The 26,912-nt window shown below is 43.1% G+C and overlaps 1 protein-coding gene across 7 annotated transcripts in view; it reads left to right on the top strand.

Moving 5' to 3' along the window:
- The window catches only part of sash1a (SAM and SH3 domain containing 1a), a 161,144-nt gene that overhangs the window by 123,567 nt on the left and 10,665 nt on the right, over positions 1-26,912 (top strand). For 5 of the 7 annotated variants that reach the window (XM_041064024.1, XM_041064017.1, XM_041064023.1 and 2 more), the window contains exons 3-15: positions 4,741-4,791; positions 4,922-4,971; positions 10,216-10,256; positions 10,398-10,487; positions 10,580-10,695; positions 12,000-12,098; positions 17,041-17,176; positions 17,600-18,021; positions 20,718-20,792; positions 21,046-21,189; positions 23,111-23,243; positions 24,193-24,362; positions 24,549-24,758. In XM_041064024.1, the coding sequence (XP_040919958.1) occupies positions 4,741-4,791; positions 4,922-4,971; positions 10,216-10,256; positions 10,398-10,487; positions 10,580-10,695; positions 12,000-12,098; positions 17,041-17,176; positions 17,600-18,021; positions 20,718-20,792; positions 21,046-21,189; positions 23,111-23,243; positions 24,193-24,362; positions 24,549-24,758 (1,737 nt within the window). The remainder of the gene's footprint in view (positions 1-4,740; positions 4,792-4,921; positions 4,972-10,215; positions 10,257-10,397; positions 10,488-10,579; positions 10,696-11,999; positions 12,099-17,040; positions 17,177-17,599; positions 18,022-20,717; positions 20,793-21,045; positions 21,190-23,110; positions 23,244-24,192; positions 24,363-24,548; positions 24,759-26,912) is intronic. The other 2 variants (XM_041064020.1, XM_041064018.1) reach the window with 2 other exon arrangements.

Consider the following 26,912-nt stretch of genomic DNA (forward strand, 5'->3'; position numbering starts at 1 on the left):
ATAACCCTTGTGGAAAGCAAGTGGTATATTTGTAATTTTATTGTATGATTTATTAGTCAGTATTGGGATTGTGACTGTCATTGGAATTTGCAATAACTTAGCTATTTGTCTTGAAATACCAAAACAATGATGATCCACAAGGCTCAGGAATGCTCCGCACGCAGCTCTGTGCTGCAAGTGTGCACGTACACACACATGCACACTCTCTCCAGACTTCTGGAAAGGAAGTGGATGGAAGTGTTACTGAGTCTTGTTGGCCAATGGTTTTCTGTTTCTCATAAATGAAATTCAGCAACTCAGAGGTGGCATGGCAGACTAGCTTGTAGTAGCCCACTGAGAACATTAATTTCCTGCTTTTGTGTGTGAGATTTAAATGGCAGTGCATGCTTGTATGTATGTGTGTGTGTGTGTGCATGTGCTATCAAAAGTGAGTGTAGATCTTTCTGTGGGATGTTCCAAGTGAGCTGGTTCTGCAGGCTTGCACCATGCTATACTGGTCCCACCACTAACGTCTTTTTAGGCCTGCACCAGGCTTTCCAGTTGGTGCCTGTCCCTCCACATGCACAGTCCTACCTAGCAGCCTCATACTCGCCCACCCAGTTTTGTTCAACCATTCCAGTTGGCACACCTCCACTGAACCACCTGGCCTCTAGTTTTGCTTCTCATACGCCTACTTTTGCCTCTGAGGTTGGCATTAACGCCACTGTGGGAACTCATGTCTTTGGTGGGCTGTACAGTCATGTTTGGACTAAACTGCTGCTATTTAACACTCGTCTGTGTTTCTGTCCTTTCCCTCTCATTAACAGAGTCTGGTCCTGCAGCAGCAAAACAGAATTTAGTGGTAGTTTCTGGGTTAATGATGGAAAGCAATGCGGTGCTTGGAATTACAGTCACTTTACAGGATCTTTTGATGCCTGTGTGTGTGTGTCAGTGCTGAGTTGTTTCAGATGCTAGTTTCCCTGTCTGCCCACATCGTGATCCTCATTAGCTGGAGCTCTGTCTCATATGCTCCCTTACTGCCTTCTCTCTCCCTTATTTTAACTCAATTCAGTCACGCTTAAGCAATCAGAATCTTGCGTTTGCATCACACTTGCACATGCACACACACACACACAGAGTGGATTGTGCACAAATAACCTCTTGGACATCTGGAGGGAAAACACATGCACATTCACATGCATTCGTGCCAATTCGGGGTAAGTAGGGCAGTATCTCAAGCTCATGCTGGTAGGTTGATGTAAAGGATAGCATGCTCCCTCTGGGAGTGTGTTGCGAGATCTAAGGTTTGCACACATTCACACTCATGCGCATACACACACATATACAGAAATCCCCTCAAATGTGCATTGATCAGATATTTTCTTTCAGAAACTGTGTCAGTTCTGCTGGAGACTTCTTCACCATTTTGCTTCTCCATTAGTGATGCACAAGTCTGAGAGAAACCCAAGTTTACCTTAGGAAGCTTTTACACAAATTTTCTCTCCACATCCTGTGCTGTGACAAATTCATCTCATAGATCTGCAGTGAAAGGCAAACTGGGGATGTAGGTTTTGTTTGTTTTTCTCTGAGCTTCCCCTCGTCTTTTCGCCCTCTCACTCCATCTTTCCATGTCTGCGATGGCACGCACAGACAGTGAGAAAGGAGAAGCTGAGGAGGAGTAGGAGGAACAGAGAGCTGCTTTGTGTCTCTGTCTCTTAGGGGCTCTATCTGTGGAAGTGGAGGCGAGCTGTGTGTGTGTAGGTGTTCTTTGGTTTGGGTATCTGTCTAGGTTTATGTCTGTGGTAGCATGTATGTAACTATGGTAGGGTCTATGTCTGCCTGTGTGTGTGTCCATGTGTGATGTGCTTTACAAGGCAGTGAGTTAACAGTGCGGCAGTGCGTTTTTAATGATTTTTAGGACCAGTTGGCACAGTGCCCGTATTTATCCACCGGCAAGACTTGCATATCTCTCTTGTCACTGCAGTCCAGAAAAGCCATCAAAGAGGATCTGATAGCAGAGGCAATCTGCCACTACCTTTGTGAAAGTATCGGTGATTGTGCATGTGCATGCACAAATTCTGTTCATAGTGCCTCTCCTTCTTTATGTGTCTTTTTCTGAGTACACCCACATTATTCTGCACAATGCACTTGTTTAAACAGAGCTGTCTGCCAACGTTGTGCTTGTTTAAGGGATAGATGTGTTGTCTCTTTGTCTCACATAAGCTCTGCCTCTGCAAAAAAAAAAAAAAAAGGCATACAGCCCTGTCCCAGATTTTCCTTGTGCACAGCCTGGCAATGTAATGAGATCAAACCCTGTACCTCTGCAGGTCTGGTAGATGAAGGTTTATGACCCTAGACAGGTACCTGCTCTCTGACTTATGGGAATCCCTATATTCCCTGGGATGGACAAATTGTTTTTGGGCTCTTCCGACATTACTTGATTTACTTCCTGAAGAAACGTCCGGACCCGTGCCTCTGCCCACTTGATCACTGTAACAGACAAGTACATAAACAGGCAAATGATCTAGGAGGACTTATAGTGCTAAAGTTAATGTTAAAGATAAGGCAAAGCCAGACTGTCTCGCTAGCATCTTTACGCTCTGCCTTCACTTGATTACAGTTGTGATAAATGTAGGGTTTGGGCTAATTTTGAGGCTTTTAGCTACCTCAGCACTTTAGGTCATCTGCTCACATGACCCGAAGGATACATGTTCTTAAACAGCTATTAAAGAGCTCTTAAAGGAGGTTATGTCACTTCTGACTAAGTCCTTTAAGTATTGCTCATGCTTAGTGGGTGAGGGTGTGGAAGGATTGTACTCCCCTCCCCAAAGCCCAGTCAAAGAAGAAAAAAGGTTAAACTTAAGTTCACTCTGATTAGAAAGCATGAACACATCAAGCAAAGGAAGCATACTACATTCAGCTTCCTGTGACTTATCCTACAATCTAATATTTGGGTGTGGAGATAGAGGATGATGCCCATTTCTCATAAATTACTAATTTCCTATTCCTGCTCTCCTTTTGGGAAACTCCAGATTCATCAGTCTTTCCTTTGTGGCAGCAGCATTGAGTTCCATTTCGTGGCTTTAGGAAGGTAACCTGCTTCCTCAGGCAGTAGTATCCATCCTGCCTTCACTTCATGTCAACTCCTTTATCCAAGCATTGTGATCCTTTGGTAAGATAACTAGTTAAAAATCCCCTCAAGCTTCAGCTGTGACCTTAAGCTGATTTCACATTCGAATAGTATGTGAATAGATAAGACAAGCACATTTTACACGTTTGCCAAAATAGAAATGTAATATCAGCCAATGCATCATGAGACGTTTCCTGCAATTCTTCTGTAGGTGGTAAAATACCAAACAGAAAGTAGAAACAGGAACTTGTCTTTGGTTGTTTTCTATTCTCATTGGGACCCAGTGAACCTCAGCAATACCATGAAACTGGCACTTCCTCAAAATTGTTCCAAAATATATGAAACCAAATGGTCATCACAAAGAGCTGCCCTTAATATGACTAAATCATCTTGTTGACTAACTCATCTAAGCTCATTCCTATGTCCTGGAAATGGATCGTAAAGCCACATATCTCATTGTGTGGAGTGAGCAGAAATATCATCATTAGAAATGGCCAACGCTGACATGATGGTAACCTCAAGATTAGGGATCCAGGCCTGTGAAAATCTGGTCACTTCCCTCAAGTAAAATGCTGACCTCATCTGTTTATGTGGTGCGTAGGAGCCCACAGAATAAAACTGCACAAGCACACAGCGTTAGACAATCTCATCCATGAGAGTTCAAACTCGCACAAGAACACACCACCAAGAAACTATGCAGTCGGCCAATCCCTCAAGGCTGTCCGTTGGCTTTAAATAATCACATGCTGCAGGTTAAAATCGAAGTTGCAGACTTGTTGTGATTCTGTAGTCCCCGCATCTGTGTATAGAAGCATTTGGTTCAAGGCACAGCTGTAGTTGGATATTCCATGATGAGGACACCTGCTTTAGACATATTCAAGCACCAGCCCTGTGTAACAGTGAAAACAGCCCTGACGCAGACACTGAGAGAGAGGTTAAAAATTGTGCTTTTTTTCCACTGTTCATTTGAGTAGTTTGTTCCTTAAATTCACGTCCAAAGCTTTGTTCGCTCTGGATGTCTGTTTTCCATATGAGCCAGTTTGCCTTTGTGTGCTGCCATTTCATTTAGTTGCTGGTGGTATGTTGTATTCTAAAGAGGCGATGCAAACCCAGCAGCTTTCTAACCCTGTGTTTAGGGAGGTGCACAGTAACGTCATTGTAAGCACACCTTGGAATTTATGGAGCCAGTTACGTGGGTGCTTTTGTCATGTCTTGTTTTGCTTGGAAGGCCAAGACCCACTAAGACTGCACCACTGCCTGTTGGTGTTCTACAACAATTAAAACAAGTATTGCAGGTTCTGGTACCTGAAGCAGGACTTGACTTGTTGAGCTGTATATGGATGGGTTAACACACGTGCTCATGTTTGTTTTCCCTGATATGCAGGTGTGTCTACATGAACCTGACCAAAGGCGGTCTTTCCCGCATGAACACAGTTAAACACACCGTCCACTGTTTCTGTAGTCAACTGACCTTTCTGCTCCATATGCAGATCTTGTTTTACCCTTCTAGTCTTCTCTGTTTTGTCCTTGCAATTCATATGTCCCTGTGTAATTAAGTGATTGATCTCTGACACTGCCACCTCACCTTCTTTCTTCTCTTTTTTTTTTTTTTTTTTTTTTTTTTTTTTTAGGATAAACAGGACCCAAGCAGCACCTCTCTGCAGCTCCGTAATGAGATCCAGGTAGGCAGAGACATTATGTTCACAAAACACTTTAAAGCTAAAGTAACATCTGTAGCTTTACTGTGTCAGTTTTACACATTCTTTGGCTTAAAAGTCAATCTGACACCTGTCTCCTTCTCTCTGTCCTCAGGAGTCATTAGGCTTCAGCAGCGAGGTGTCGACTCCAGAAACAGACAGAAAGTATGTATTTTTCTTTTTTCCACTTTATCACTGTAACATGTGACCAGAGCCAGTGTGAAACCATGAAATATGCTTGGATTGAAATGTGTGTGTGTTGCTGTCAGAACAATGTGCAACGCAGCCTGTGTCTGGATCGCATCAAACCGTACATGCCTGCACACAAAATCATGGATCACACTTTGCCTTTCTGCATGTCCACAGCTGAAGATGAAGAAAGGCAAATACACACAACTCCAGATGGGGCTCATGTGATTGATAGATCTCTTATGTGACAGTTTGAACAAAAGGTCGCTCATGGGGTGCTGAGGTCACCTCGTCAGGTGGAAAACTTTAAGTTCATGGATGAGGGTGGTGATGTATGAGTAAGAAATTGACACAGATTCAGCTTTGACTGACCTTGGTCTTAGATATACTTGAACATAAATGAAAGTGCTGATTTCCTCATATACATATGCAGTGGCAAATATAGTTTTGTTTCAGTGTATTGTTACAGTTAATAGCTGAAACAATTAATATTTAAACTGAATAAGGAAGAATTTTCATTAAAAAATAGGCTGAAAAAGATGTTTGGTTTCATTAAGAATCATGTCAACAAGATGCCATTATAGTTAATTGATGAAATGGATCGAACATCACCTAATGAATATAAAGATGAAAGCTTTTCTGTGGCTCTAAAGGAAATCGACCCTCGACATTCATAGATATTGCACATATGACCTGCAGTTGGTCCCCTAAACTCCCTTGGTCACATCCCTGCTGTGGTTAAAGGAAAACCACTGACAGCTTCCTGCGACTGACCTGCTCGGTCCAGCAGCCATTCTCTGTTCTCTGGCCGTCCATACTTCCTTCCTGCCTTTGTGTCCAGCAGGGTTGAGGGGGAGACAGAGAGGGTGATGGCCAAATGATTACAGCAAAGAAGCATGAATGAAAGAGCAGGATGGAGCTGGGCATGGGTGGGGTTCCTTTTCTCTGGTTCCTGTAACACAAATTGTGTGCGTCCATTTTTCACACCGCGGTATGTCCTGTACATGAAATTTCTCCACCATGGCCCACCATGAGATCACTGTTACGCTTTGTTATGCACATTTAAAGCAATCCAAGTTGGTCAGCAAAAGAACTCTCCAAATACCCTGTTGTCAAACAGAATTAAATTTACTGCAGTAACACACATTTGGCCTGGTTTCTGTTAGGCAACACCGAAGGTCAAGCACATATTCAAATGTTTTTGTCTCATTTTTAAAAGAGATTTAGTGAAGACTAGTGGATTGACAGGTGAGTCCAGGAATTGGGAGCCCCAGTCAAACCTAAATGCCACTTTGCCAAGGCCAAATAAATCTCAGTGTGACTCTAAACTTAATCTCCATTTTTCCTAATTTTCTGTATTCGTTCCTGACCATCACCCCTGTTTGACCCCCAGTGGAATTGTCATGTTCACGTGACGACCATGTGCAGCAGAGGAAGTGCATACCACAGACATGATCTCTTCTCCTAAGGCTGTATATGTTGCACAGACAAATGCTGAAGATGATGGGAACCAGATGCCAGATTTCGAATGACGTCTCTCTGCTGTTCGAGAGAAGCCCAGAAAGAGCCTGTAACTCTACTATTCTCTCTGTTCCTCCTGTCAGTCTGTTCTTTCTCTGTCTTCCGTCCCCTTTCTCATAAGTATTCTCACTGTGAGTCTTCAGTTAATCTCTAATGTAACATCTATACATTTACCCCTCTCTTTACCTCTGTCTGTTCTATTTATTTCTCTTCAAAGTTCCAAGCTCTGTTTCTGGTGTGAAAGTTACATATGAGGTGCTTTGTATCACTTTTGTCTAATTAACCTTATTTTTAAATCTTTTATGTTTGAGGACAAAATCTCCCCCATCCCACACCTCAGAACCTTTCTCTTTTTGTAATCCATCCTTCACTGCCAGCCCCTCTCCTCTTCTTCACCCCAGCTCTGCTCTCTATTACATAGCCTATAGTCCACTTTCCACAGTGGTGAATGAGTTTCAGGTAGAGTGATTTATCACGTGCAGGCAGACTGATAGACAAGCCCCCTCCATTCCTCCGACACTTTCCTCACAGCCTCGCAGGGGTCACACATACATGTTCACACGCACAGCCACGGATACCCCCATCATCACCTCTCTGCAGGACAATAGCACCCAGAGGAGATTACCCAGACTTCATCCCGGGGCTGTGCCACCCCTACGTCTGTGTGTCTCCTTGTGGCTTTGTTGGCTGGTGGTGGGCGCAGCTCCCATAATTTCTGGTATGCAAGTGATGATGACAGAGCGTTTTCAGAAGGCAGGAGGGTTCAGACTGGGGGCTTCCTGTTTTGGAAGGTGATTGATTGGTGGGTATTGTTGCAAAGAGGGGACCACAAGCTTATCAGTAAGTTTAACAGCAGAGGTAAATGGATCTTGGTGAAAGCATACATGTGCACAGACACAAGATACAAATTGTCGATTAATGGCTCTGACGAGGTTTAGAAGAGCATATTTAGAGGCTTTTGTGCTACTGGATGTGGAATCCAAGCTTACGCAACTAATAATCAGATGGAAATGTAAGCCATGCCATGTGAAGAGCCTGTTTAGAACAACAGTAGGCTCCCATATTGGAAAACTAAAGTACCTTGTCAGCATTTTTATCACTTGTGGTGGAGTGTTGCTGCCCTCACGGAGCTGTTACTTGCTGCTAAGTGTGGACAGTGTGTGTATGGCAGGAAAATACTCACACACTTCAAATGCACCACAATCAGTTTTTCTCAACTGTGTGCATTTTATCTGTATTTTCTATTTTCCTGCCATATGACCTTCTGTCTTCCCCTACTGTCTTCCACTTCATGTGACCTCGGACCTCTTCCATGACCACTGAAGAGGTCATTCCTCTGCTCTTCCTGTGGACACTGCCACTGTCACACAGGGTCGCTGCCTTTCATTGTCTCTACTAGAACACCGGAGATCACCTAGCTCCAGGTGGCCAGCCTTGTAAATGCTCAGAAACACACAGTCACTATACACGTGTACATGTGTGCAATGCTGCGATTTATGCTGAGTGCAGTAAAAACTGCTGGTAAGAAGCAAAAATGGAGGCGCACAGCTGTGTGTCCAAATCTTGCTACGTGCTGGTTTGTCATCTTTCCTGGACAGCAGCTCAGTCACACAGGATAGGAGTTGTGCAGAACCTGTGATTCATGACAGTTTACGATAGTCTACGAAATCATCACTTATCCATTGACATTCAGCCTAAATTCACTAACACTTGTAGCATGTTAATTTTCACAATGCAGAGGTATCATGGAAAGCAACTTTCACCTATCCTGTATAAGGTCTGCCGAAGTTAAGATACTGTATTTTATAATAGGCCTTGTACAGTACGTTAGCTTCTTATGTTAATGAGATATAAAGCAGTTAGATGTTCCTTTCTCAATGCAAAGAGCAGAATTGAAATAGAAAGGCATGCCAAAGATTTAAGGTTAAACCAATTAAGTTGCCTAGCCACACAATGCCTGGACTGACACACGCTTTGAAAGACATTCATACTCTTCTATAGTGTGTGAGTGCACGGATGTGTGTGAGTGCATGCATGTGTGTGCTGCACGGGAGGTTAATTTATAGAGCATAGAGGAGGGGGGAGCAGCGCTGCCGCTGAAAAGCTTCTATTGAGTGAGTTCTATTAGCATTAGCTTTGGCCCTAGCCTATCTGAGAGGGGGATGAGCAGAGGGGCAAACCACACAGGCCTCCATTCAATTAGCATCTCATTATGTTGCCATGGCAGCCGGGCTTTAAGCCGCGCTGAGATTTCCCATTGCACCGAGAGAGGGCTGCCATGTCTGAACAAACATGTGAACACATATGCACACATATTCACACACACGTGCAGCCACTGGAGAGGGAAGTGACCTGTTCATCTTGTTTTGAACCTGCCGCACACTTTCACATTGCTTCACTGGCAGCCACCTGTCTCAGCTGTATGCCCATGTGCAATTGGCTTTCAAATCATAAAGGGTGTTTGAAAGTGTGCGAGTAAGAGACAGTAAACAGAGAGACGTTTATTCCTTTAGTGGCAAGATTTACTTAATAGATCTCTACGGGGTTCACCTGGACAAATTTGCTGTTCTTATCTCTCCATTCCCCCCCTATGATTAATTTCCTTTTAATTGAAAGGATGGAAAAGCTCACAGTGTACTGCAGCCACCGCCACCACTCACTACTCCCATGCTCACACACACAAAAACACACCTGTAGGGTGTTATACACAGACATAATCCATCCTGATGCTCACTTCCTCTTTACCCACTCACTCAGCCCACTTAGCCCAGTCTAAAAACAGTCTTTCTTTCTGTGAAATTTTCCGCAGCTACTTTGAACATGAACCACTGATCCCCACACCCCCGACCCCCCCTTTTTTTATATATCTATACAAGAAGACAGAAATAGAGGATGTGGTTTCTCATCTCCTGCAGAAGAACAAGGGAGAGTCAGCCACGGCCGAACATGCTGCTAAACTTGCTAGAAAATTGGGTGAGGCTGCTCACACATGACTTACTGATTAGAAGCTGAGTGCAGTTCATGTGTAATAAGGATCTTTCTAGTTGTTATTTTCTCCCCATTTGTCCTGGTTATATGGAAAGGTGTATAGACATGTCAGGGATTTCTTTTTTTCTACTCAGTTATTTTCCATCCCTTCCTCTCCTTTGCCCTCTCTCCCTCTTCTCTCTGTCTTCCTCGTGACTGTCTATCCTGTGGAGGGATGTGGAAACACAAACAGGCTGAGTCTGCCCTGTGGTTTCTCCTCCTCCTCCTTCCCTCTCTCTCTCCCTCTCTCCTTCTGTTCTTCTATTCCTCAGTACCATACTTTCCCCCCTCACTCTACCCTGTTCCCTTTCACGTGATTTCCCACTCTTTTTCTTCATTATGTTGACCATACTCCCCTTCTTTACAGCCTCTTAAACACTTTATATTATCACCGACTTCATCTTAGCCTCTGGTTTTCGCTGCAGGGATGTCATTCTCTCCTCTCCTCCACCTTCTCCCTCTCAAGCCTCTGGAGCCTGGTTTGCTGTCACTAAAGTACCACCACTGACCCCAAGTGGTGAACAGACAAACTCCACTCCACTGTGCTTCAGCACAGTTAATGTTTTCTGAAGGGTTGTGATTGACAGAGACTCTGATAAGGTGTGAGAACAGGAATGGAAATTTGCATTTTTCTAATGCTGATTCTTTCTTTCTTTACTCTTTTTTTTCTAGAATGCCCCTGCACAAGTCCAGCTCTGAAGATGGATCTGGAGGTAAATTGAGAATATTAGCAGAATATGTCACTTATTGCTTTCCTGTGGCTAGAAACAATATTGTATATCATGAATCTCGGTGTGTAGTTGTGTATCAGGTGTGTTTCCCCCCCCATCTGACTGATCCTTTCCTCCCTATAGGAAAATGGGACAACAAGAAGAAAAACAAATCTTTTTGGCAAAACTTCCGCAAGTCTCAGCATAAGCCTGTGGTGCGACAGACATCCAAAGGTTTGTGTGGCACTGTTTTTCACTTCTGCTTTACTGAATAGATGTCGCTTCATGTTTGACCGTCTGCTCTTTGCTCTTTAACACCCCATCAGGAGGAGAGGACATTGGCTACGTGGCCAGTGAGATCACCATGAGCGATGAAGAGCGGATCCAGCTGATGATGATGGTGAAAGAGAAGATGATCACCGTAGAAGAAGCTCTGGCTCGGGTAGGAAGCTCCACAGGCTTCACGTATCATCTGTTGTACCTTTCTTCCACACGCCCACCCCCACTCCTCCCCTTAGGACTGCCTCCCTTCAACCCTCCCAGATCCCCTCACCTCCTCCTGGATTAGTTTTCAGCCTTTCTCCCCTTCTGTTCCATTTTCTCACCATTTATCAGTGGCTTACTAAAATGACTAACTCTTACTAACTCCCTACAAGGCCCCGCATTTTAACCTGGAATATTCCTCTTTACACACACACACACAAACTCCAGATCAGAGGTTCAGGAGTCTGGGGATTTTAGGGTGTGAGCTCATGGAGTGTGTGTGGGTGTGTTGTTCAGTCCATTATTGCGGGGATTATTGACGGTCATAGTAACTCCATAGCCCCATCTGTTGGGGTGATGCACTGGTGCATTGTGGTTTTTCTCTCTAGGTTGACATGGTGGATAATTATTTGGCTTTCCTTTTTCAGTCTCTCTACACTTTCTTTTTGATTGAACTTTCAATCTACTTGCCTATTTCTTCCTTCTTCTCCTCCTTCCTTCTTCATCTTCCCTCCTTCCTTTCTGTTGGTCACCTTTTATAATGCCTTGCTCATGGGTAGCATGACTGTCCAGCAGCATTTCAGCACTGGATTGCTCTCCACAAGGCAGACGTTAATTATCCTTCTACAGTACCTTTGATTTTCTATCAGCCAATGGTTTGATCTCAGCTTCTCTCTCTAGTGAATGACACTCAGTCAAACCAATCAACGATTGGTGGATAGATTTTTTTTTCTTTTTAATTGTTGTTGTGCTTGTGTGTCCTTGTGTGTATCACTGATCAATATCATCATATTGGTTTTTTTTATTGCCAATATAGTGGTATGCAGTATGTGTTCAGGGATGTAGTGGACTATAAACCCAATAAAATTCAATCTGCCTTTCAGTCTTTTTTATGTATGGAGCAAAGATTGACCAAGTAAGAGTTATGTCTGCTCAGAAGGGCAGATGTAAATCTTTGTGGCAAAGATAATACCACACGAAGGCAGTTTACAGGAGTATAGAGACATTTTGAAATACTGAATACATTGCCTAAAATATAATGGACTCTATTTGGATAGTTACTTGCCTAACCAACACCAAACTCTACAGTGAACACTTTATATTTACCACTACATCACTGGCTGAGTCCCTGTCAGTGTGTGTGCCTGCCTGTCTGTGTACATGCGATAGTCTGTTAGTAAATGTAGAGATGCAGCATGCAGGGTGAGAGTGGGTGGCCCCGACCTGTTCCTCTGCCTCTCTAAACTCTTCTTCTCCACGTAGCTGAAGGAGTATGAGCGCAGCAGACAGTCCAGCAGTACTGACACTGCAGAGTGGACTGATGGATCTGCACCCAATCTAAACCAGTCCTCAAACTGCAACGTAAGTACACCCCCACCCCATTACCCCGACACCCCAAAACCCTGACCCTGTCCCCTTTACTCTACCTCTCGTAACACTCTCACCTCGACAGAGCTCACCTATCAGTTTAATTTTTCAGCTGAGGTGGTTGTGAAGCAGGACAGCCATTGTTGGTTCAAATTGTGTGTGTGTGCGCGTGGGTGTGTGTTTGTGTTTATCCAAATGTTAATAACTGTAACCTTAACTAGCTTTCCTAGCTTGATGTCTAGACTTTCAATACAATCCACCTCCAGACTTCCCTTTTAAATATATGTGAAATATTTAAAATTTCGAACAGATAAAGTTCTTTTGCATAAACTACTTTCACTCAGCTTCTATCTTGCCTCCCTTTCTTCCTCCTTCGCTTTATCTCCCCTTCTCTCTTTGCTCATTATTCATTGGCAAAACTACAACATATCTGCCTTTGCACATACATTCTCTCCACCATGTCATGTGCATCGTATTTCTATAGATGTTACCTCTGTGAATTTTGGCCCATGGCCTACCTCAGTTTTCTTAAGCTGCGTTCATGGATTGGCAGTCACACTGAGATATATGCAATTTGTTGTGAGTCCTCATCCATATTTTATTCATCAGGTCAATCCTGTCATGTACATTTCATTTGAAATTTGTCCCAACGGAGTCATAATTGGCTTCTATAGTGACAAGGAAATTGTCTTATGGAATTTTAGGTCAGGTCTGTTTCCATCTGTCCATTGTAGCTCTAACTTGTGGAAAACCAAGTGAAGAGTCAGACAAAACCCAGCCTAAACCTCTTGTGGTATAAATGCTTGTTAGCATTGATTTTGTCAGCTGTGATCCTTGGTGAGAAAGCCTGCAAATCTCCCCCCAGTCACCTTTAAATGAGTCAAGACCTTTGAGGTTACTTCGTGTTGTGAAGTTGATCCCGTAATGGATGCTATGAGTTTTGGAGCTGGAGCTCAGACAATCATGTCCTGTTGGATCTAGTTTAGCGTTTGTTGACAATCAGTCACTTCTTTCAGTTTCTTGTCTGTGTGTATTTGCATATGTTGGTATTTTTTTTCTTCTTTAAATGTAGGCCAGCTTTGATGCCGATTCAGGACTCACAGTGGTCACAGGGGCTTTTGACCATTTCTGTACTGTTTGGCATCAAATGGGAATAGCACACAGGCATACAGTGTCACATACTGACCCACTTCTTTTTTTTTTTTTTTACAGGAAATGGGTTTATCCAAACACAAAAATTCCAAGTACTCTGAAAATAACATCCTGCAGATGTGAATCATTGCTATTTTGAAATGTGCTTCTAATTCCCAGCTAAAAAGCACCGGCATTTTCTAAAAACAGTCTCTTGCATTTACTCTTATCCACTGTTTGCAACTGAATCCATGTGCATTTTGTGTTCTTCTTGTTAAAGTAAATGGGAGCTTGACCCTCCAGCCTTCAGACAGATGTGCTTCAGTCCCAGCCAGGGTTACATTTCCAGAATCAGAGTTTCTTTTAAGCGGATGAACATGCTTTCACAACAGATGTGCTGGACTTGTACACATTCATAGCTGCCCCTGTGCCTCTTCAACTTAATCAACATAATCTGTGGTTTGCATTCATAAAATGCATGAAAAATAGTTTTCTCACATCATCAAGGGTCCATATTCAGTTCTTCCTTTGATCGATTATTTCCTTCCAAATGAAAAATAGGTTAATTATGCCATACTTAACCTCCGCTGAGATTCTGCTGTTCGGCTCTTTGATGTTGGTGTTGTACAATTGTGCATGAGTTTTCTGATCATCTTATCAGTCTATTAACCCTCGCCTTACCCCTCTGCTGCCAGCTGCTCACTTCCTGTGGGAAGAAGATTGATCAATCGGGGAGTTTTACAAACAGGGGAGAGGATGAAAAGTTACTGAAGGAGTATTGTGTTGAGGAACACACAGATTGGCTCTGGAGGCTGTGAGCAAGTGCTGGAGGCAGAGAGGAAACAAGGGAGAGAGAGAGTGTGAAGATAAAGACTTTGCACTAACCCCCAGGGCCAGAAAAGAGGGGGGGTTCTGTATCTCCTCTTGCCCCGAGTTCCAAAATTGGCCACTACAGGAAATATTTCTACTCTACAGGGGCCTCGGTTGGTGTCACATACTGCCCCCTCTCCCCTCTAATGAATGGAATTAGGTCAATTCCAAATTCAAATAGTAACAGTTTTGTGTGCCTCTATTCCATATGCAGACATGTGAATATACAATACATATGTGTAGCCGACATGTTTGCAATATATAATTCTTTGTCTGCTCTGTGCCCTTCTCTGATGCTGTCTTTCTCCGGTCTGTCGTCCCCTGGCGATTGGAGCCCACATTCCTGGGCTGGCCATTAGCGATGTGGGGGCCAAGGAAGGGTCAGAGGGGCTCAAATGCTGGGATTGTTCTCCATGCACAACACGCCTTTTCTCTGCTAGCTGTGCGGCACGGCTCTTCCAAACAGTCCCTCATTCCTTTGAGCTGAATTCACTAACAGGCTGCATCTGTATCTGCCAGCATGTGCACAAAGGCACAGATATAATTTTGGATCATACATGCGTGAGACTGTAGTTGGCACACTTTGGATTTTCTGGACCCGCTCTTGCTAACCTGTTGTCTGTTAACACAGGAAGTGGTACCCTGCTGTTTAAACTGAGGTGGTAAGTTTGACTGCACACTGGTGCACTTAGCTCACTGTATTCGATTTTCTTTTGTGATTGTCCTGTTCAGTTTTTGTGGCACAGGACGAGCGGGAAGATTTTGGTGCGCACCACAAGGATGTTGGTTTATAGTTTTCTAAGTTTAAGTGCATCTCCCAAGTTGTGGGAACGATCCTCAAAGTAATTTGTGTAGTGAAATGGCAATTATGGTGGTGGAATTGTTGCTTTGACCTTGTTTTCAATGGCAGCCTTTCAGCCCTGCTTGATTCATGGCCTCATATGTTTGGGTTTCTTTCTGTGTTCCTCTTTCGTCCTGTTTATGTGACCATTTGCATGGATGGTGTTCCTCAGGCCTGGGTTAGGTCTTATAAGTCATTGTCACCTCTTTACCGTCTCCTGCCCCTTTTTTCCTTCTGTCATCTATTCAATAGAGTTTCAGAAATCATGAGGGTTAACTACCAAATTCCTAAGGCAGTTGTGTTATCCCCACGTATCCGAGTCATTTAACAGAGTGACTTCACGGTTGTTTAGGGGAAGCAAGATCCAGAAGTCGACTCCAATCCAACTTTTGGTGGGCTTACTCATCCTACGGTCTTTCTACTGTCTCTTTTATCTGTCCTCTAGGACTTGTTATTACACGACATTCTTTGAAGCTAATACACTGAAGCACCGTCCAGGGCAAATGGAAATTTAAAGGAATCACCACAGCAGCCAGAACTGTGCGGTTCACTTGAGGGATTGTCAGGGAGAATTGGGCTGAGGGATAGTGGAGTTATGGGTTTTCAGAGCCTATTTCTGTGGTTTGTCAGAGGCCAAATGAATAACTGTACCCCAGCTCTGGTCTGTTGGGCCAATATGACAGAAGACCTACAAGTTGATCACGCACTTCTGGATGTGGTTGAAGGATGGCAAAGTCGTGGGGGGGTCAGTTTCATAGAATGAACTTGCATGATGCTACACTGATTAATAAGTTGTTTTCCTTTCCAACTGGGCAATTATTAGTCATGTTTCATGTAACACTCACATGCCTGCAGGACTCAAAAGGTCATAATGTTGCTTTGGTGATGTGGTGCCATCAAGGATTTGCGGACAATGTCAGATTTGTTTGCTTCAACCAAGCCATAGTTGTTAACATCATCCCTACTATGTGTCAGCATCCTCTGGGCCAGGCCTGTGGTCTAAACAACAGCTAGAAAGTGGTTTCTTGCTTGCTTTAGAGCTGCAGGAGAAGACTGTGTTTTATCACACAGAAAGCTAAGCCCTGCAGGCCTGCTCTGCCCTAGTGTTGTGTACGTAAGCGTGCATCTATGCATGTCTGTCCCTCTGCAAGCGATGCAGTCAACCTCAACCATGGAACTGGCAGTGTGTGACCAGAGAGGTGGTGTTGCTGTGGAAACCAATAGCAAATAGGAACAAATTACGTTGTTCGAGCTCCATGATAATGACAGTGGTTTCTGCCAGACAATCTTGACGCCAAAGCTCAGGTCATCACCATCATCACACTGAGGCTATAGCAAGAATGTGCATACACACATACATCTTGTGGAGTTTCTGTGCATATGTCTGTAGAGTGTCAGTGGGAGTACGGTTTGCATTGTGTGTGTGTGTGTGTGTGTGTGTGTTTGCGTGCATCTATGCGTGAGTGATGAAACTGTTAGTGTCTTCTCTTTTCCACTCCACTACCACTGTGCAGAGAGTTGTGGCCATCAAGTGAAGGAAAAAAAACACCAAGATGCTGACACCCATAACATGCAACCAGTGTCCTTTCATTTCCTCTGGAGTAAACAGTCTCTGAAGGCAACATAACACCAAACAGACCAAGTATTATAATACTGATTCACTGTGCCATTCAGTTATGCCCATTTTTTCAGATTACTGTCATCTGGTTCATTATTTCAGTTTTTCTGTGTTTACTATGAATATAAACTTCACACAATGCAGTGTGCCACCATCCCTCCAATCCTCCATTTCTCACCTCACTAACTTTGGCTCCATTCTAAACAATGCTCCCATCTGTTGCATTATAATAGCGTCCTTGAAATCTCCAAGTGTATTTGTCAAAGTTTGTGTTCTATTTTCTCACTACTTTTATGTTAAATAAATTCTAAAGAAAAGCAAGCTTTTCTGTTATTACTGCTTTCATGAAATGTTACGCTGAACTGGACAGATTTTACCTGCTTTTACGTGATTTTTTTTTTCTTTTTTCGTAGTACAACATTTGACTGTCTGCCCCTTTTATTGTATCATCCCTCCCTCTTTCTTTCTCCCACCAGTCTCGTGAACAGTCAGACGATGAGCAATCGGAGGACTCTGTGAAGTTCAAAAGGCTTCACAAACTGGTTAACTCTACACGCCGGGTCAGGAAAAAACTCATTAAGGTGGAAGAAGGCAAGAAACATGGCTCTGAAGGTTTGTAACTCTTAAATGGTGAATTCCTTTGATTATCTTTCAGTTCAACATAGTTTATATTTGTCAGCATTTGTTTGTATCTGTTAATTAATGTTCATAAGTTGTAGTTTCCAGACATGTTATGTTTATGGTGCATCATACTTGTACTTCTTCTAAGTTAAAGTTCAGTCATAGTAAAAGTTGTTTCCATCTGAGGGTTATTGGAAATTAATAACTCCTGTGTTAGAAGGAAGGTTTTTTTTGCCAAAGTACATTCTTGTCTGTCAAGGGTTTTGCCTGAAACTCAGACATTAAGAATGTGTTTTGAAATGTTTGCTGGCTAGCTGTGGTTTTCCAAACCACAGCTAGGTCATGGGACTGCACAGAATCTGATGTTTAAATCCTCCTGAGTAACAAACCGGCTGATGTTTCTGTCTTGTTTAGACTTTCTGAATCTAGAGTCACCTCCCACATGTGAGGACAACACAGCCCTGTATACAGGGGTCCTGAAGAAGCCCCCTTTGCCCCTGGAGGCTTCTCTGCCTTCCCTCACCCAGGATCAACTCTCTCTCGATGGGGACACAGACAGTCTGACCACCTCCCCTTCCTCCAGCAGCTTGGACACCTGGTCTGGACACAAACTGGTCAAAACCTTCAGTAAGTCTTCCAGTACCCACGGTCTCATCCGGCCCCCCAGGAGAACCCCAGTTGGCTCTGGAGGCCTGGGAGGTTCCATCTCTGGCGTTGGTGGTAGTGGCTCTTCCTTCTCAGAGCTGGACGGCTGTGGATTGGACGACGAGGGGAAACTGTCACGCTCCACGACCGACGGCGAGATGCGGAAGGCGCTGAGCTCCATCTCTCATGGGGTAAGTAACAACGAGGCCCTCTACGCCTACTATGGCCTCACCAAACCTCGTCCCAAACCCCATGCCCAGTCTCGCCTCCTGATCTCCCTGGATGATGGTCCACAAGGCAGCCCCAAACACCAACCTGCCAACCGGCACCATGGCAGCTGGACACACCGGAAACCTGACCCCAACTACGCTTACTCCACCAAGCACCTACTGTACCAGCGCTCGCGCAATGCCAAGACCCCTGTCTCCCCCCTGTCTGTCACTCCCTCCTCCCCTGCTCGCTGTGATGTAGCCAAATCAAAGGGTTTTGGAAGTGGGGTAGGGGGATGGGTGTTCCCATCTCGCAGGCTGCGTGGTCGAACAGCAGTCAGTGAGCTGAACATCACCTATGTGGTAGAACGGAGCCTGTACGGTCACCTCAACTGGGCCCAGCTAGTCCGCCCAGTCACCCTCAGCCGCGCTGAGCGCCGCTGTCTTTTGGAGGAGGACCGCGAGGCGGACAGGAAGTGGGCGGCCAGCGTGGACCGCTGCACCAAGCGTGTGCTCTTGCGCATCCAACAGAAGTCTGTGAGTTTGGACCATGAGGTTTAAATCGACCGCCTCGTGTGAGCAGGACTCGTGTACTTCAAAGTTGCAGAATAGCTCAGGGGTTATACTAGAAGGTGCAGCAAACATACACGACAAAAGACACATATCATGTCAAATGACTTCGACTTATTCATTTCATAATGTCTGTTTAAAGAAAAATAATTCCACATCAAAGTGTTGCAGCTGTGCTCATGGATTGAAAACATCGAGAACCAGCTCATCTATCACAGACCTAACTGCCTTTAGAGGAATGTCATCTTCCTTGACCTTTAAGTGAATGCCTTTGGCTTCAAACCTTTTTATTCCAGCTGAAAATGAAATGATTATGGAATGTGCGGTGCCCTACTTGGGAGGTTAAGTTACAGCAGAGGTATAAAAGGCAGAGTGCCTTTTATAAATGTCAGATCCCTGCGGAACACATGCACTCGCACAGTCGCACTGATCCCTGTGGGCAGAGGAGATGTTGTACAAGCTTACAAGCTGGAAGCAGCTCATCCTTAGAACCACACAGCACATACCCTCAGAGACATATTCACTGAATGGCCTCATTAAATCAACTTCAGTGTTTGATGTGTCTTTACACTTACCAACTTTCAAATTGATCCTGTAAGGCTGAGCATAGGAAATAAAAAAAAGTGGAAACAACAGAACAGTTAAACTAAGTATACTAATACTTCTTACCACATTGAATATAAAAGGCCAACTTTGTTATATTAACAAGCATGAAAAGGTTGTGGTTGCATTTACAAGTACCTTACTTGTTCCCTGCATATAGCTTGTGTGTATCAATCAAAAAGTAGTGACAGCTACTCTAGGTGGTGATACAGAGGAGCTATCCTGCAGCTTTGAGAGTACCTGAATCCTATCGTGTACTAGTGAAATCACTGGAGGTCGTTCTCATCCAAAAACTCTCTAAATCCACTTTTTCTGTTGTTGCTTTTCGTCTTCTTTTTTGGCCCGTGCCTCTATAGTTGCAGATGTGATTTTTTTTTTTTCCTTTTATCTAATTATCTTCGAAAGGCATTTTTTTCTGGGTGCATGTCCATTCCATTGAACATCACCATTACATTCAGAGTTCTTTTTGGACGTCTCTTCAAACATGTTTGTTCTCCAAACTGTGCTTTTCCTGGGAAGTTGTGATGTGGACTGCAGCTGTGGACATCTAATATAGAAACTATGTTTTTTTAAATGTGCAAGTTACTCTCACTTGGAGATTCTTCATCCAGGGTTTGTTGGAGTTTAGTTGAGTAGTTTTTGAAGCAAAGGAGAAATGCCATCAAGTGCCCCACATGAACTGAGTGTGGTTTTTGGCGGATGCTTTATGTGCATGTCTGTGTCTACATGTTTGTGTGTGACCTACTGCAGACCTTGGGAAGGATTCAAAAAGCCAGTTTAGTGATAAGATCCTGGATCCTTTTTTTCCCTCTCATGTCATAGTTCCTCTTTGTGTCTACCCCTTCTTTAACTGTTGACTTCTAAAGTTGAGATAAAAATCTCCATATCTCCCTGTACTCTCAGCAAAAACAATTTGTTCTCTTCGAAAATGTTTTTGATGAGCGTAACATATTGTCGGCTCTAAGCAACCAGCATAAATGTTGTGCATGTTTGCATACTAAGCCCCAGCTTTGCATTTCTCATAATTAACCACAAAAGAAATTGCATCAGGCTGAACTGCCATGGATATACATTCACTTGTAAAAGAACAACTATATATTTTAGCTTGGCCACATCAAAAAAGGTTAATTTTGTCCAATATTTTCTCCAGGGATTCAAGTTTTAAAAGCACATGAGCAACTAATTGGAGCCAACTGTGAGCTCTCCATGGTCAATATAACAGCTCATTTGCTTAGGACCATGCAGTAACTTGCAATTTTAAAGAGGAGCTCATATAACAGTTTGTCTTACATCATGTCTGTTGGCTGTCCACAGTCCCATATGACATCATGCCCCCCATATGTACATATATGAACCATATACCCATTTTCATTTATCAATCTGCTGCCCGTGTCATGCTAAGCATGAATCATTGTGAGCTGACCCTCGGTGGGTGTGGATGGGGAGTTCCCTTAACGTCACCTTCTGAATGTGACTTATTTGATTGTGTTTTGGCTCCCCCACAGAGAACGTGCAGCTTCGGAGGCTTTGACTTGTCCAACCGTTCTCTTCATGTGGTCAACACAGGCTCTGAGGCCAATGTAAGTGCTGGCAGCTTGTAAAATTAGAAGAGGCTGTGAGGAGCCCGAGCTGAACTCTCCTGTCATGCTAAATCCTCTTTTCTCCCATGTTTTTTCCCTTGTTTTCGTGATCCCCCTGCCCTTTGTCCTCTCCTGCTTAATCTCCCCTTATTCATCCCCATCTCTCCTCATCTCTCGCTTTCACTTCTCCCTGTCATCTCCTTCATCTCTGTTCATCCTTTTCCCTCTTGCCTTTCCTTTTTTCAAATCACAGAATAAAGAACAGGAGGCTATATACAGAGAAGTGGTCAAATCCCCAACTACGTCTCGGATCTCACTGGGCAAGAAGGTCAAGTCCGTCAAGGAGACGATGAGGAAACGCATGTCAAAGAAGTACAGCAGCTCCTTGTCTGAGCAGGTTAGACATAAACACTTAGACACAGACAAACACACATAGATGTAGTTTTTGAATGTTTTATTTGAAGAAAGGTCAGGTAACTTGAACACTGCATAGTTTCCCTTGTTTTTGGGATGAATTGTGGTGCCACAATCTACACATTCTGTGTTTAATCCCGAAAGCATGTGAGCCAAGCATAGCTGTAAAGAAGTAAAAACTCCCCATGTTCTGCAAACATTTAGAGGAAGTTTTGCAGTGTAAGCCACATATTCTGTCCACAGGCTGTGAGTGGGAGGGAGTATTTGTGTTAGTTACAGAATAAACACAGAGCACTGAAACACATACATTTGGATTTCTGTCTCTGCTGCGCTCTCCCTGGGCTCAGTGTGTAGGGTGGAGTGTGTGCTTCATGTTGAGCTCATGCAGTGATGCAAGTGTCCCCCAGGCAAACTCTTAGGAAATGGAGACTTACAAGTGTGAGAGTGTATAATGGCTGTCTCATCTGCTCTGGCCTAATTTTTCTGGGCATCCAGTGGCTCAGCCAGTGGCCTCTCAAACCCTGTAGTTTGATGTCGCCAAACGAAATATGTCATTAATGTGTAGTTGAACATCTGTCCGTCATGGTGGTCTCAACGCTGTGACCCACATACCCTGGCATGAGTCATGGAGCCATTGGTTTGGAAAGAAAAATTAATTACCCTGTCACAACGTCTCGGCCATGGTCATTTTGTAGACCACAATGCCATCTAGTGGATCACTGAAACAAATTGAACATTTACAGTAGATGTTGATGTAACATGTTCATGTTGCTTCATTATTAGAGACCTTTATTTATGCAGGACAGTCCATTGGCCCTTGCCAAGTAATATACCACTTTAGAGGTCAGATTAATTGGTATCATTACCTCCATTATTTGATGTAATTCCTGCTGAAGTAAGTTGTTCCCGACAGGATATTATTACAATGGGGGATCTGGCCTGAGTGTAAGCCAATGGGCTTTCAGTTATGGCTGACAGGAATAACGACTTTATTCGTTGGACATTTTTGTTGTCTGTACTTGTGCAGCTTTACTTCACACTTTTTCAAGCGAGTCTTAATACAATACTGACATGTCCAAATGAACAGTGAAAGTGCTATTGTTCATTCTGGCTGTGAATGAATTCCTTCCTTAAGTTACTCCTGTGTAAATGATGGGGAACAAAACCTGCCATTGTCTTGTGTAAAAAATTAGCTTAGCTGAAGTTAATATTATAAGTTAATATGAAGCTTCAGTTTGACATGATAAATCAAGTAATTATCTTCCAACATTCAGTCTTTTTTTTTTTTAGTACAGATTTCCTCTTTTTGTTACTGACCTTGACTCAGTGTGTTTCCACTGTCAGTGGACTGTGGATTTTTTTTATCCATCACTTAAATTTTAATAATGACCCAGAACTGATTCTTTAAGACATACTGTTTCATTCAGGAGGTTTTATGAGGTCTTTAAATGAGAAAAATCAGTCAAGATCTTTGTTCAATAAAAATGTCAAAAAAAAAAAAAAATATCCAAAGTTTTAAGAAGAAAAATCCAAAATGTTTTTCATAATTAGTAACATTCTGATTAATAGCTTAATCACATTCATGCTGAAAACATTTATATATTAATGTATTCATATTTTTACGCATGCATCTTTTTCGGACATCAATAAGGATTAAAAAAAAAAACAAAAAGTACTGACAACCTCCATCACGCCCCCTACTACTTACCCTTTAATTTTTCCACCATCTCCACCTTCATCCTTCTTTGTTTCCCTCATTTGCTCCGTATGTCAACTTCTTAACCGCACTTTCCCATCTCTCACATCTTTTCATCTCTGAACTGCACAAAATTTCCTTTGTGTCTGTCTCCCCTGTGTCCCTTCATGGATACATCTGCATCTCTCCCTCTCTTTTTGTCTTTCAGTCCAGTCCGGATGGAGCCCCTGGTTCCCCTCAGTCCCCTCAGCCTGACACTGACTCTCTGGAGAAGCCGAAGCTTAAGGCTGGAGGCTCTGTGGAAAGTCTGCGTAGTTCACTCAGCGGACAGAGCTCAATGAGTAAGACAAGGACCACTGTTTTAGAGAAAGCACAAAAATTGTTTTTTTTGCTTTCACAAAACCATTATTTCTCTGTTAATTTTCATGTTATACTTTGACCGTTAAGCTCATAATTACGATGCATCGTCATATAGCTCATGTAAACATATTGTATGTAAGTAAAAAAGACAATCTCAGGCAGCCTGTTCTGAGCTATGGATAACACTAGATGGTGCTCGTAACATTTGCTGTTAGCTGTTGTATATTTAAAATGCAGACAGATTATAGAACCTTCTGCTTCTGGCATAACATGTATACCAATTATGATTTTTGTGGAGTGATGGCCATGAATAGCAATTCTCTCTCTTGACAACACCCAGTTCCACCAGCTACCTCATGTGTTGTGATCTCAGAGCGTTTCCAAGTGTGTTTTGATCTCTCAGGTCATCTTATCTAATTACATCTTCTGATTACTTCAGCCTGGTGTTTCCCTCACGTCTCTGTAGATAAATTGCCCTCCATTGTTTAAAGTTCAGAGTGAACTGAAGACTTGGCCGACTTACAGTGATTCAGAGCCATGAACCAACACGCACACAAACATGCAAGCAAACAGGCAAACATACGGTAATCATTAGGTAGGAAGGCTTGCATCTCCAATTCCCACACGTCAACATGATTTTAGCAGCCTTCCCTCAGACACTGAGAAAAATCGCAGCAAACATTCAGCTTCTCCCAGGATATGCAACACAAGTGTTTAAGACCCTGTTAAACTCTTCACTCTCACTGACACAGAAATTGAGAAAAAAAGGAGATAAAATCATTGTTGTCTCTGTAGTGTATCTAGCCTTGTAGAGCTCCTAGAGAAACCTTCAGTGAAAAGTTATTATAACAGCCTTTTTTGGAACATCATTATTTTTTACAGTCATTTCATAGCTTATATAAACATTCATTTGTGTGTCTATGTGTTCAGGTGGTCAGACAGTGAGCACCACCGACTCATCGGCCAGTAACCGAGAAAGCGTGAAGTCAGAGGACGGTGATGACGAGGAGCCACCTTACAGAGGACCATTCTGTGGTCGTGCCCGAGTCCACACCGACTTCACCCCCAGCCCCTACGACACAGACTCCCTCAAACTGAAGGTGAAGCACACTTTGTGACAAGGATGTGATTATTCACAGCTAGTTTATCCTTATTTGTGTGTAAAGTCAATAACTACACCCCTTTAACGCTGGGAGTCCTTACTAACAGCTGTTTTTGACAGGGTCAAAAAGTAAAAGCCAAAGTTGGGTCATTCTTTCTGAATTCTTTTCTTTGTGATCCTCCAGCGTGGTGATGTGATTGACATCATCAGTAAGCCACCTATGGGAACGTGGATGGGCCTGCTCAACAACAAAGTGGGCACCTTCAAGTTCATCTATGTGGATGTGCTGAGTGAAGAAGAGGAGAAACCCAAAAGACCCGTGAGGAGGAGGAGGAAGGGCCGACCACCCAAACCCACCTCTGTGGAGGAGCTGTTGGAACGCATCAACCTCAAGGTAAAATGTCAGACACGTTGGATTTGGTTTTGCCCTGTAATGAATACGAAATACAGTAGGCTGGTGTATTGTCCAAAAATCCCACCCATCTGGCACCTCAGTAGGAGAAATCAAATCTTAAGAAGTAAATGAAAACATTATTTCATCCAAATATGCTGAAAACACATTTGCAGAAAAGCAGAGATATATTTAGTGCAGATTATTACAGGCTTCACGGCTTAGGATGTTTGATCTGACACTGATGCATAAACATTAACACCCACATTCTCACAACCACACCCCAACAAATAACACACATCTTTCATCTAAACCTACACATAGGTGTCATGCCTCCCTAAATAGGGAAAGAGACTTTGTGGGTTGTCTGTTTTATCTCTGGCCAGCCTAATGGCCAAGTCACAGATTAAAGATTAATGTTACAGCACAGGTTTCCTTAGCTGTGAGTCTGGGTGTTACGAATGCATTAGAGCAGTCATGTCCCTTTAGTCACCACCAGAATCCTGGAGTGGGCGAGTTAGACTAAACACTCATAGAACATTGGAGAGTTTCCCGTTTGCAGCCAATGTGCATTCTCTTACCAGGTGTTTTAACTACTCTTTCTTAGCTTTGTGGCCTGCTCATGATGAAAAAGTTCAAATGAATTCCAGTCCCACAGTTTTCTTATCCAAGATAAATGATCCCGTCAAGCGTCATTTGTACTGGATTATTCAACTTGTTTGGACATAAGTGGTCTTTATTTTTCTTAGTTAGATATTCAGCCATTTTTTTTTGCCTTAGCTGACAAGAAACACGTAAAAAAAATGTATTGCATGGTTTATGACACATTGGTTGAGACGTCTACTTAGATAAAACTAAATGACGGCTTATTTCATGAACAAGACCAGTCATGAACTGTAAAATGAAACATAGATAATCGAGTGTTAAGAGTATTTAGCTTGATTTTTCTGAAGCGCTGTTGCTTGAATCAAGTCTGTTTTTTTGCTAGTTTTAAGGTCACATAGAGTTTCACAGTGGATGAAGGGATCTTTTTTTTTTTTTTTTTTTGACAGTGGCAGACTTCTCTAGATGACAGTATTTTAGAGAGGATTCCTTTTTTGCAGCGATGTGTAAATGCCAAGCAAAAGTTTTAGTCTCTCAATTATTTTCTGCAGTGTGTATTTCCTTTTCTCAGGTTTCTGTCTTTTGTCCATGTTCACAGAAAGTGATTGATCTCCATAGGCTATCTAAAAATGATATGAGTTATGATTGAACTGTCATAGATCAAAGGAGTAAGAACACTGTTGTTGTATACTTTTGGAAATTCTAAATAACATTCGTTTAAACTGGCAAGCCACATTTTGAAACACAGCATCAGCAGTTCCTGTCTTTAACCATGAAGTGTAAATCTCCACACCCCTGTAGCTTTTGGCTCGTTGGATTGTCTGCCAAATAATCTTTGGATTTGGAACACGTTTAATTTTTTCGACCGGCTGCAAAAGATGCTGTGACTGAGAGGACCCGGCTGCCTGTGTTTGTGTTAGTTGGTGGTCCTTTGTTTAGTCCTGCATCATCCAGCAGAAATAGAACAGAAACACACAGTTCTCTGCTGTGGACTCCACCATTGTAATTGATGGTCTTGCTGGTGACACACAGTCTACATATTCGTCCAACAAAGTGCGTGGGTCACACAAACGTAGAACCCAGTAATATTCAGAGTGGAAGCAGTTATGAGTGCTTTCAATGATAGTGTCAGCTGACTGTGCACTCACACAGGGCGTATCTAGATTTTAAACTCTTTCTTTGTCTCTCTGCCCTCGTAGATAGCACCGTGGTTTGACTGACTAGCTTTGGTGTGTGTTTGTGTTAGTGTGTAAAACTTTGTCATCTGTGGTAGAAGAGTACTTTGATGCAGTGGTCTCCACCTTCAGTTCCTCATGTTCCCACATTGCTTTGGCGGGTTTCCCTTTCAAGTCCCATCTGCCATTTTGGTCACAGCTAGAATAGCTTGGGATTGGAGCCACACACTCCTCGCTATTACTTGATTGGTACAGCAAACTCACTAATGTTGCTGCAACTCACTTTTATATGCCTGTCAGCTTGACAAAGTTTGTGCCATATTAAAGCTTGTTGACAGCTGAGGCAGCCATAACTGAATTAGTCATGGCTTGATATGAT

This window comes from Toxotes jaculatrix, chromosome 19 (assembly GCF_017976425.1).
Source record: "Toxotes jaculatrix isolate fToxJac2 chromosome 19, fToxJac2.pri, whole genome shotgun sequence".
NCBI classification, from domain to species: Eukaryota; Metazoa; Chordata; class Actinopteri; family Toxotidae; genus Toxotes; species Toxotes jaculatrix.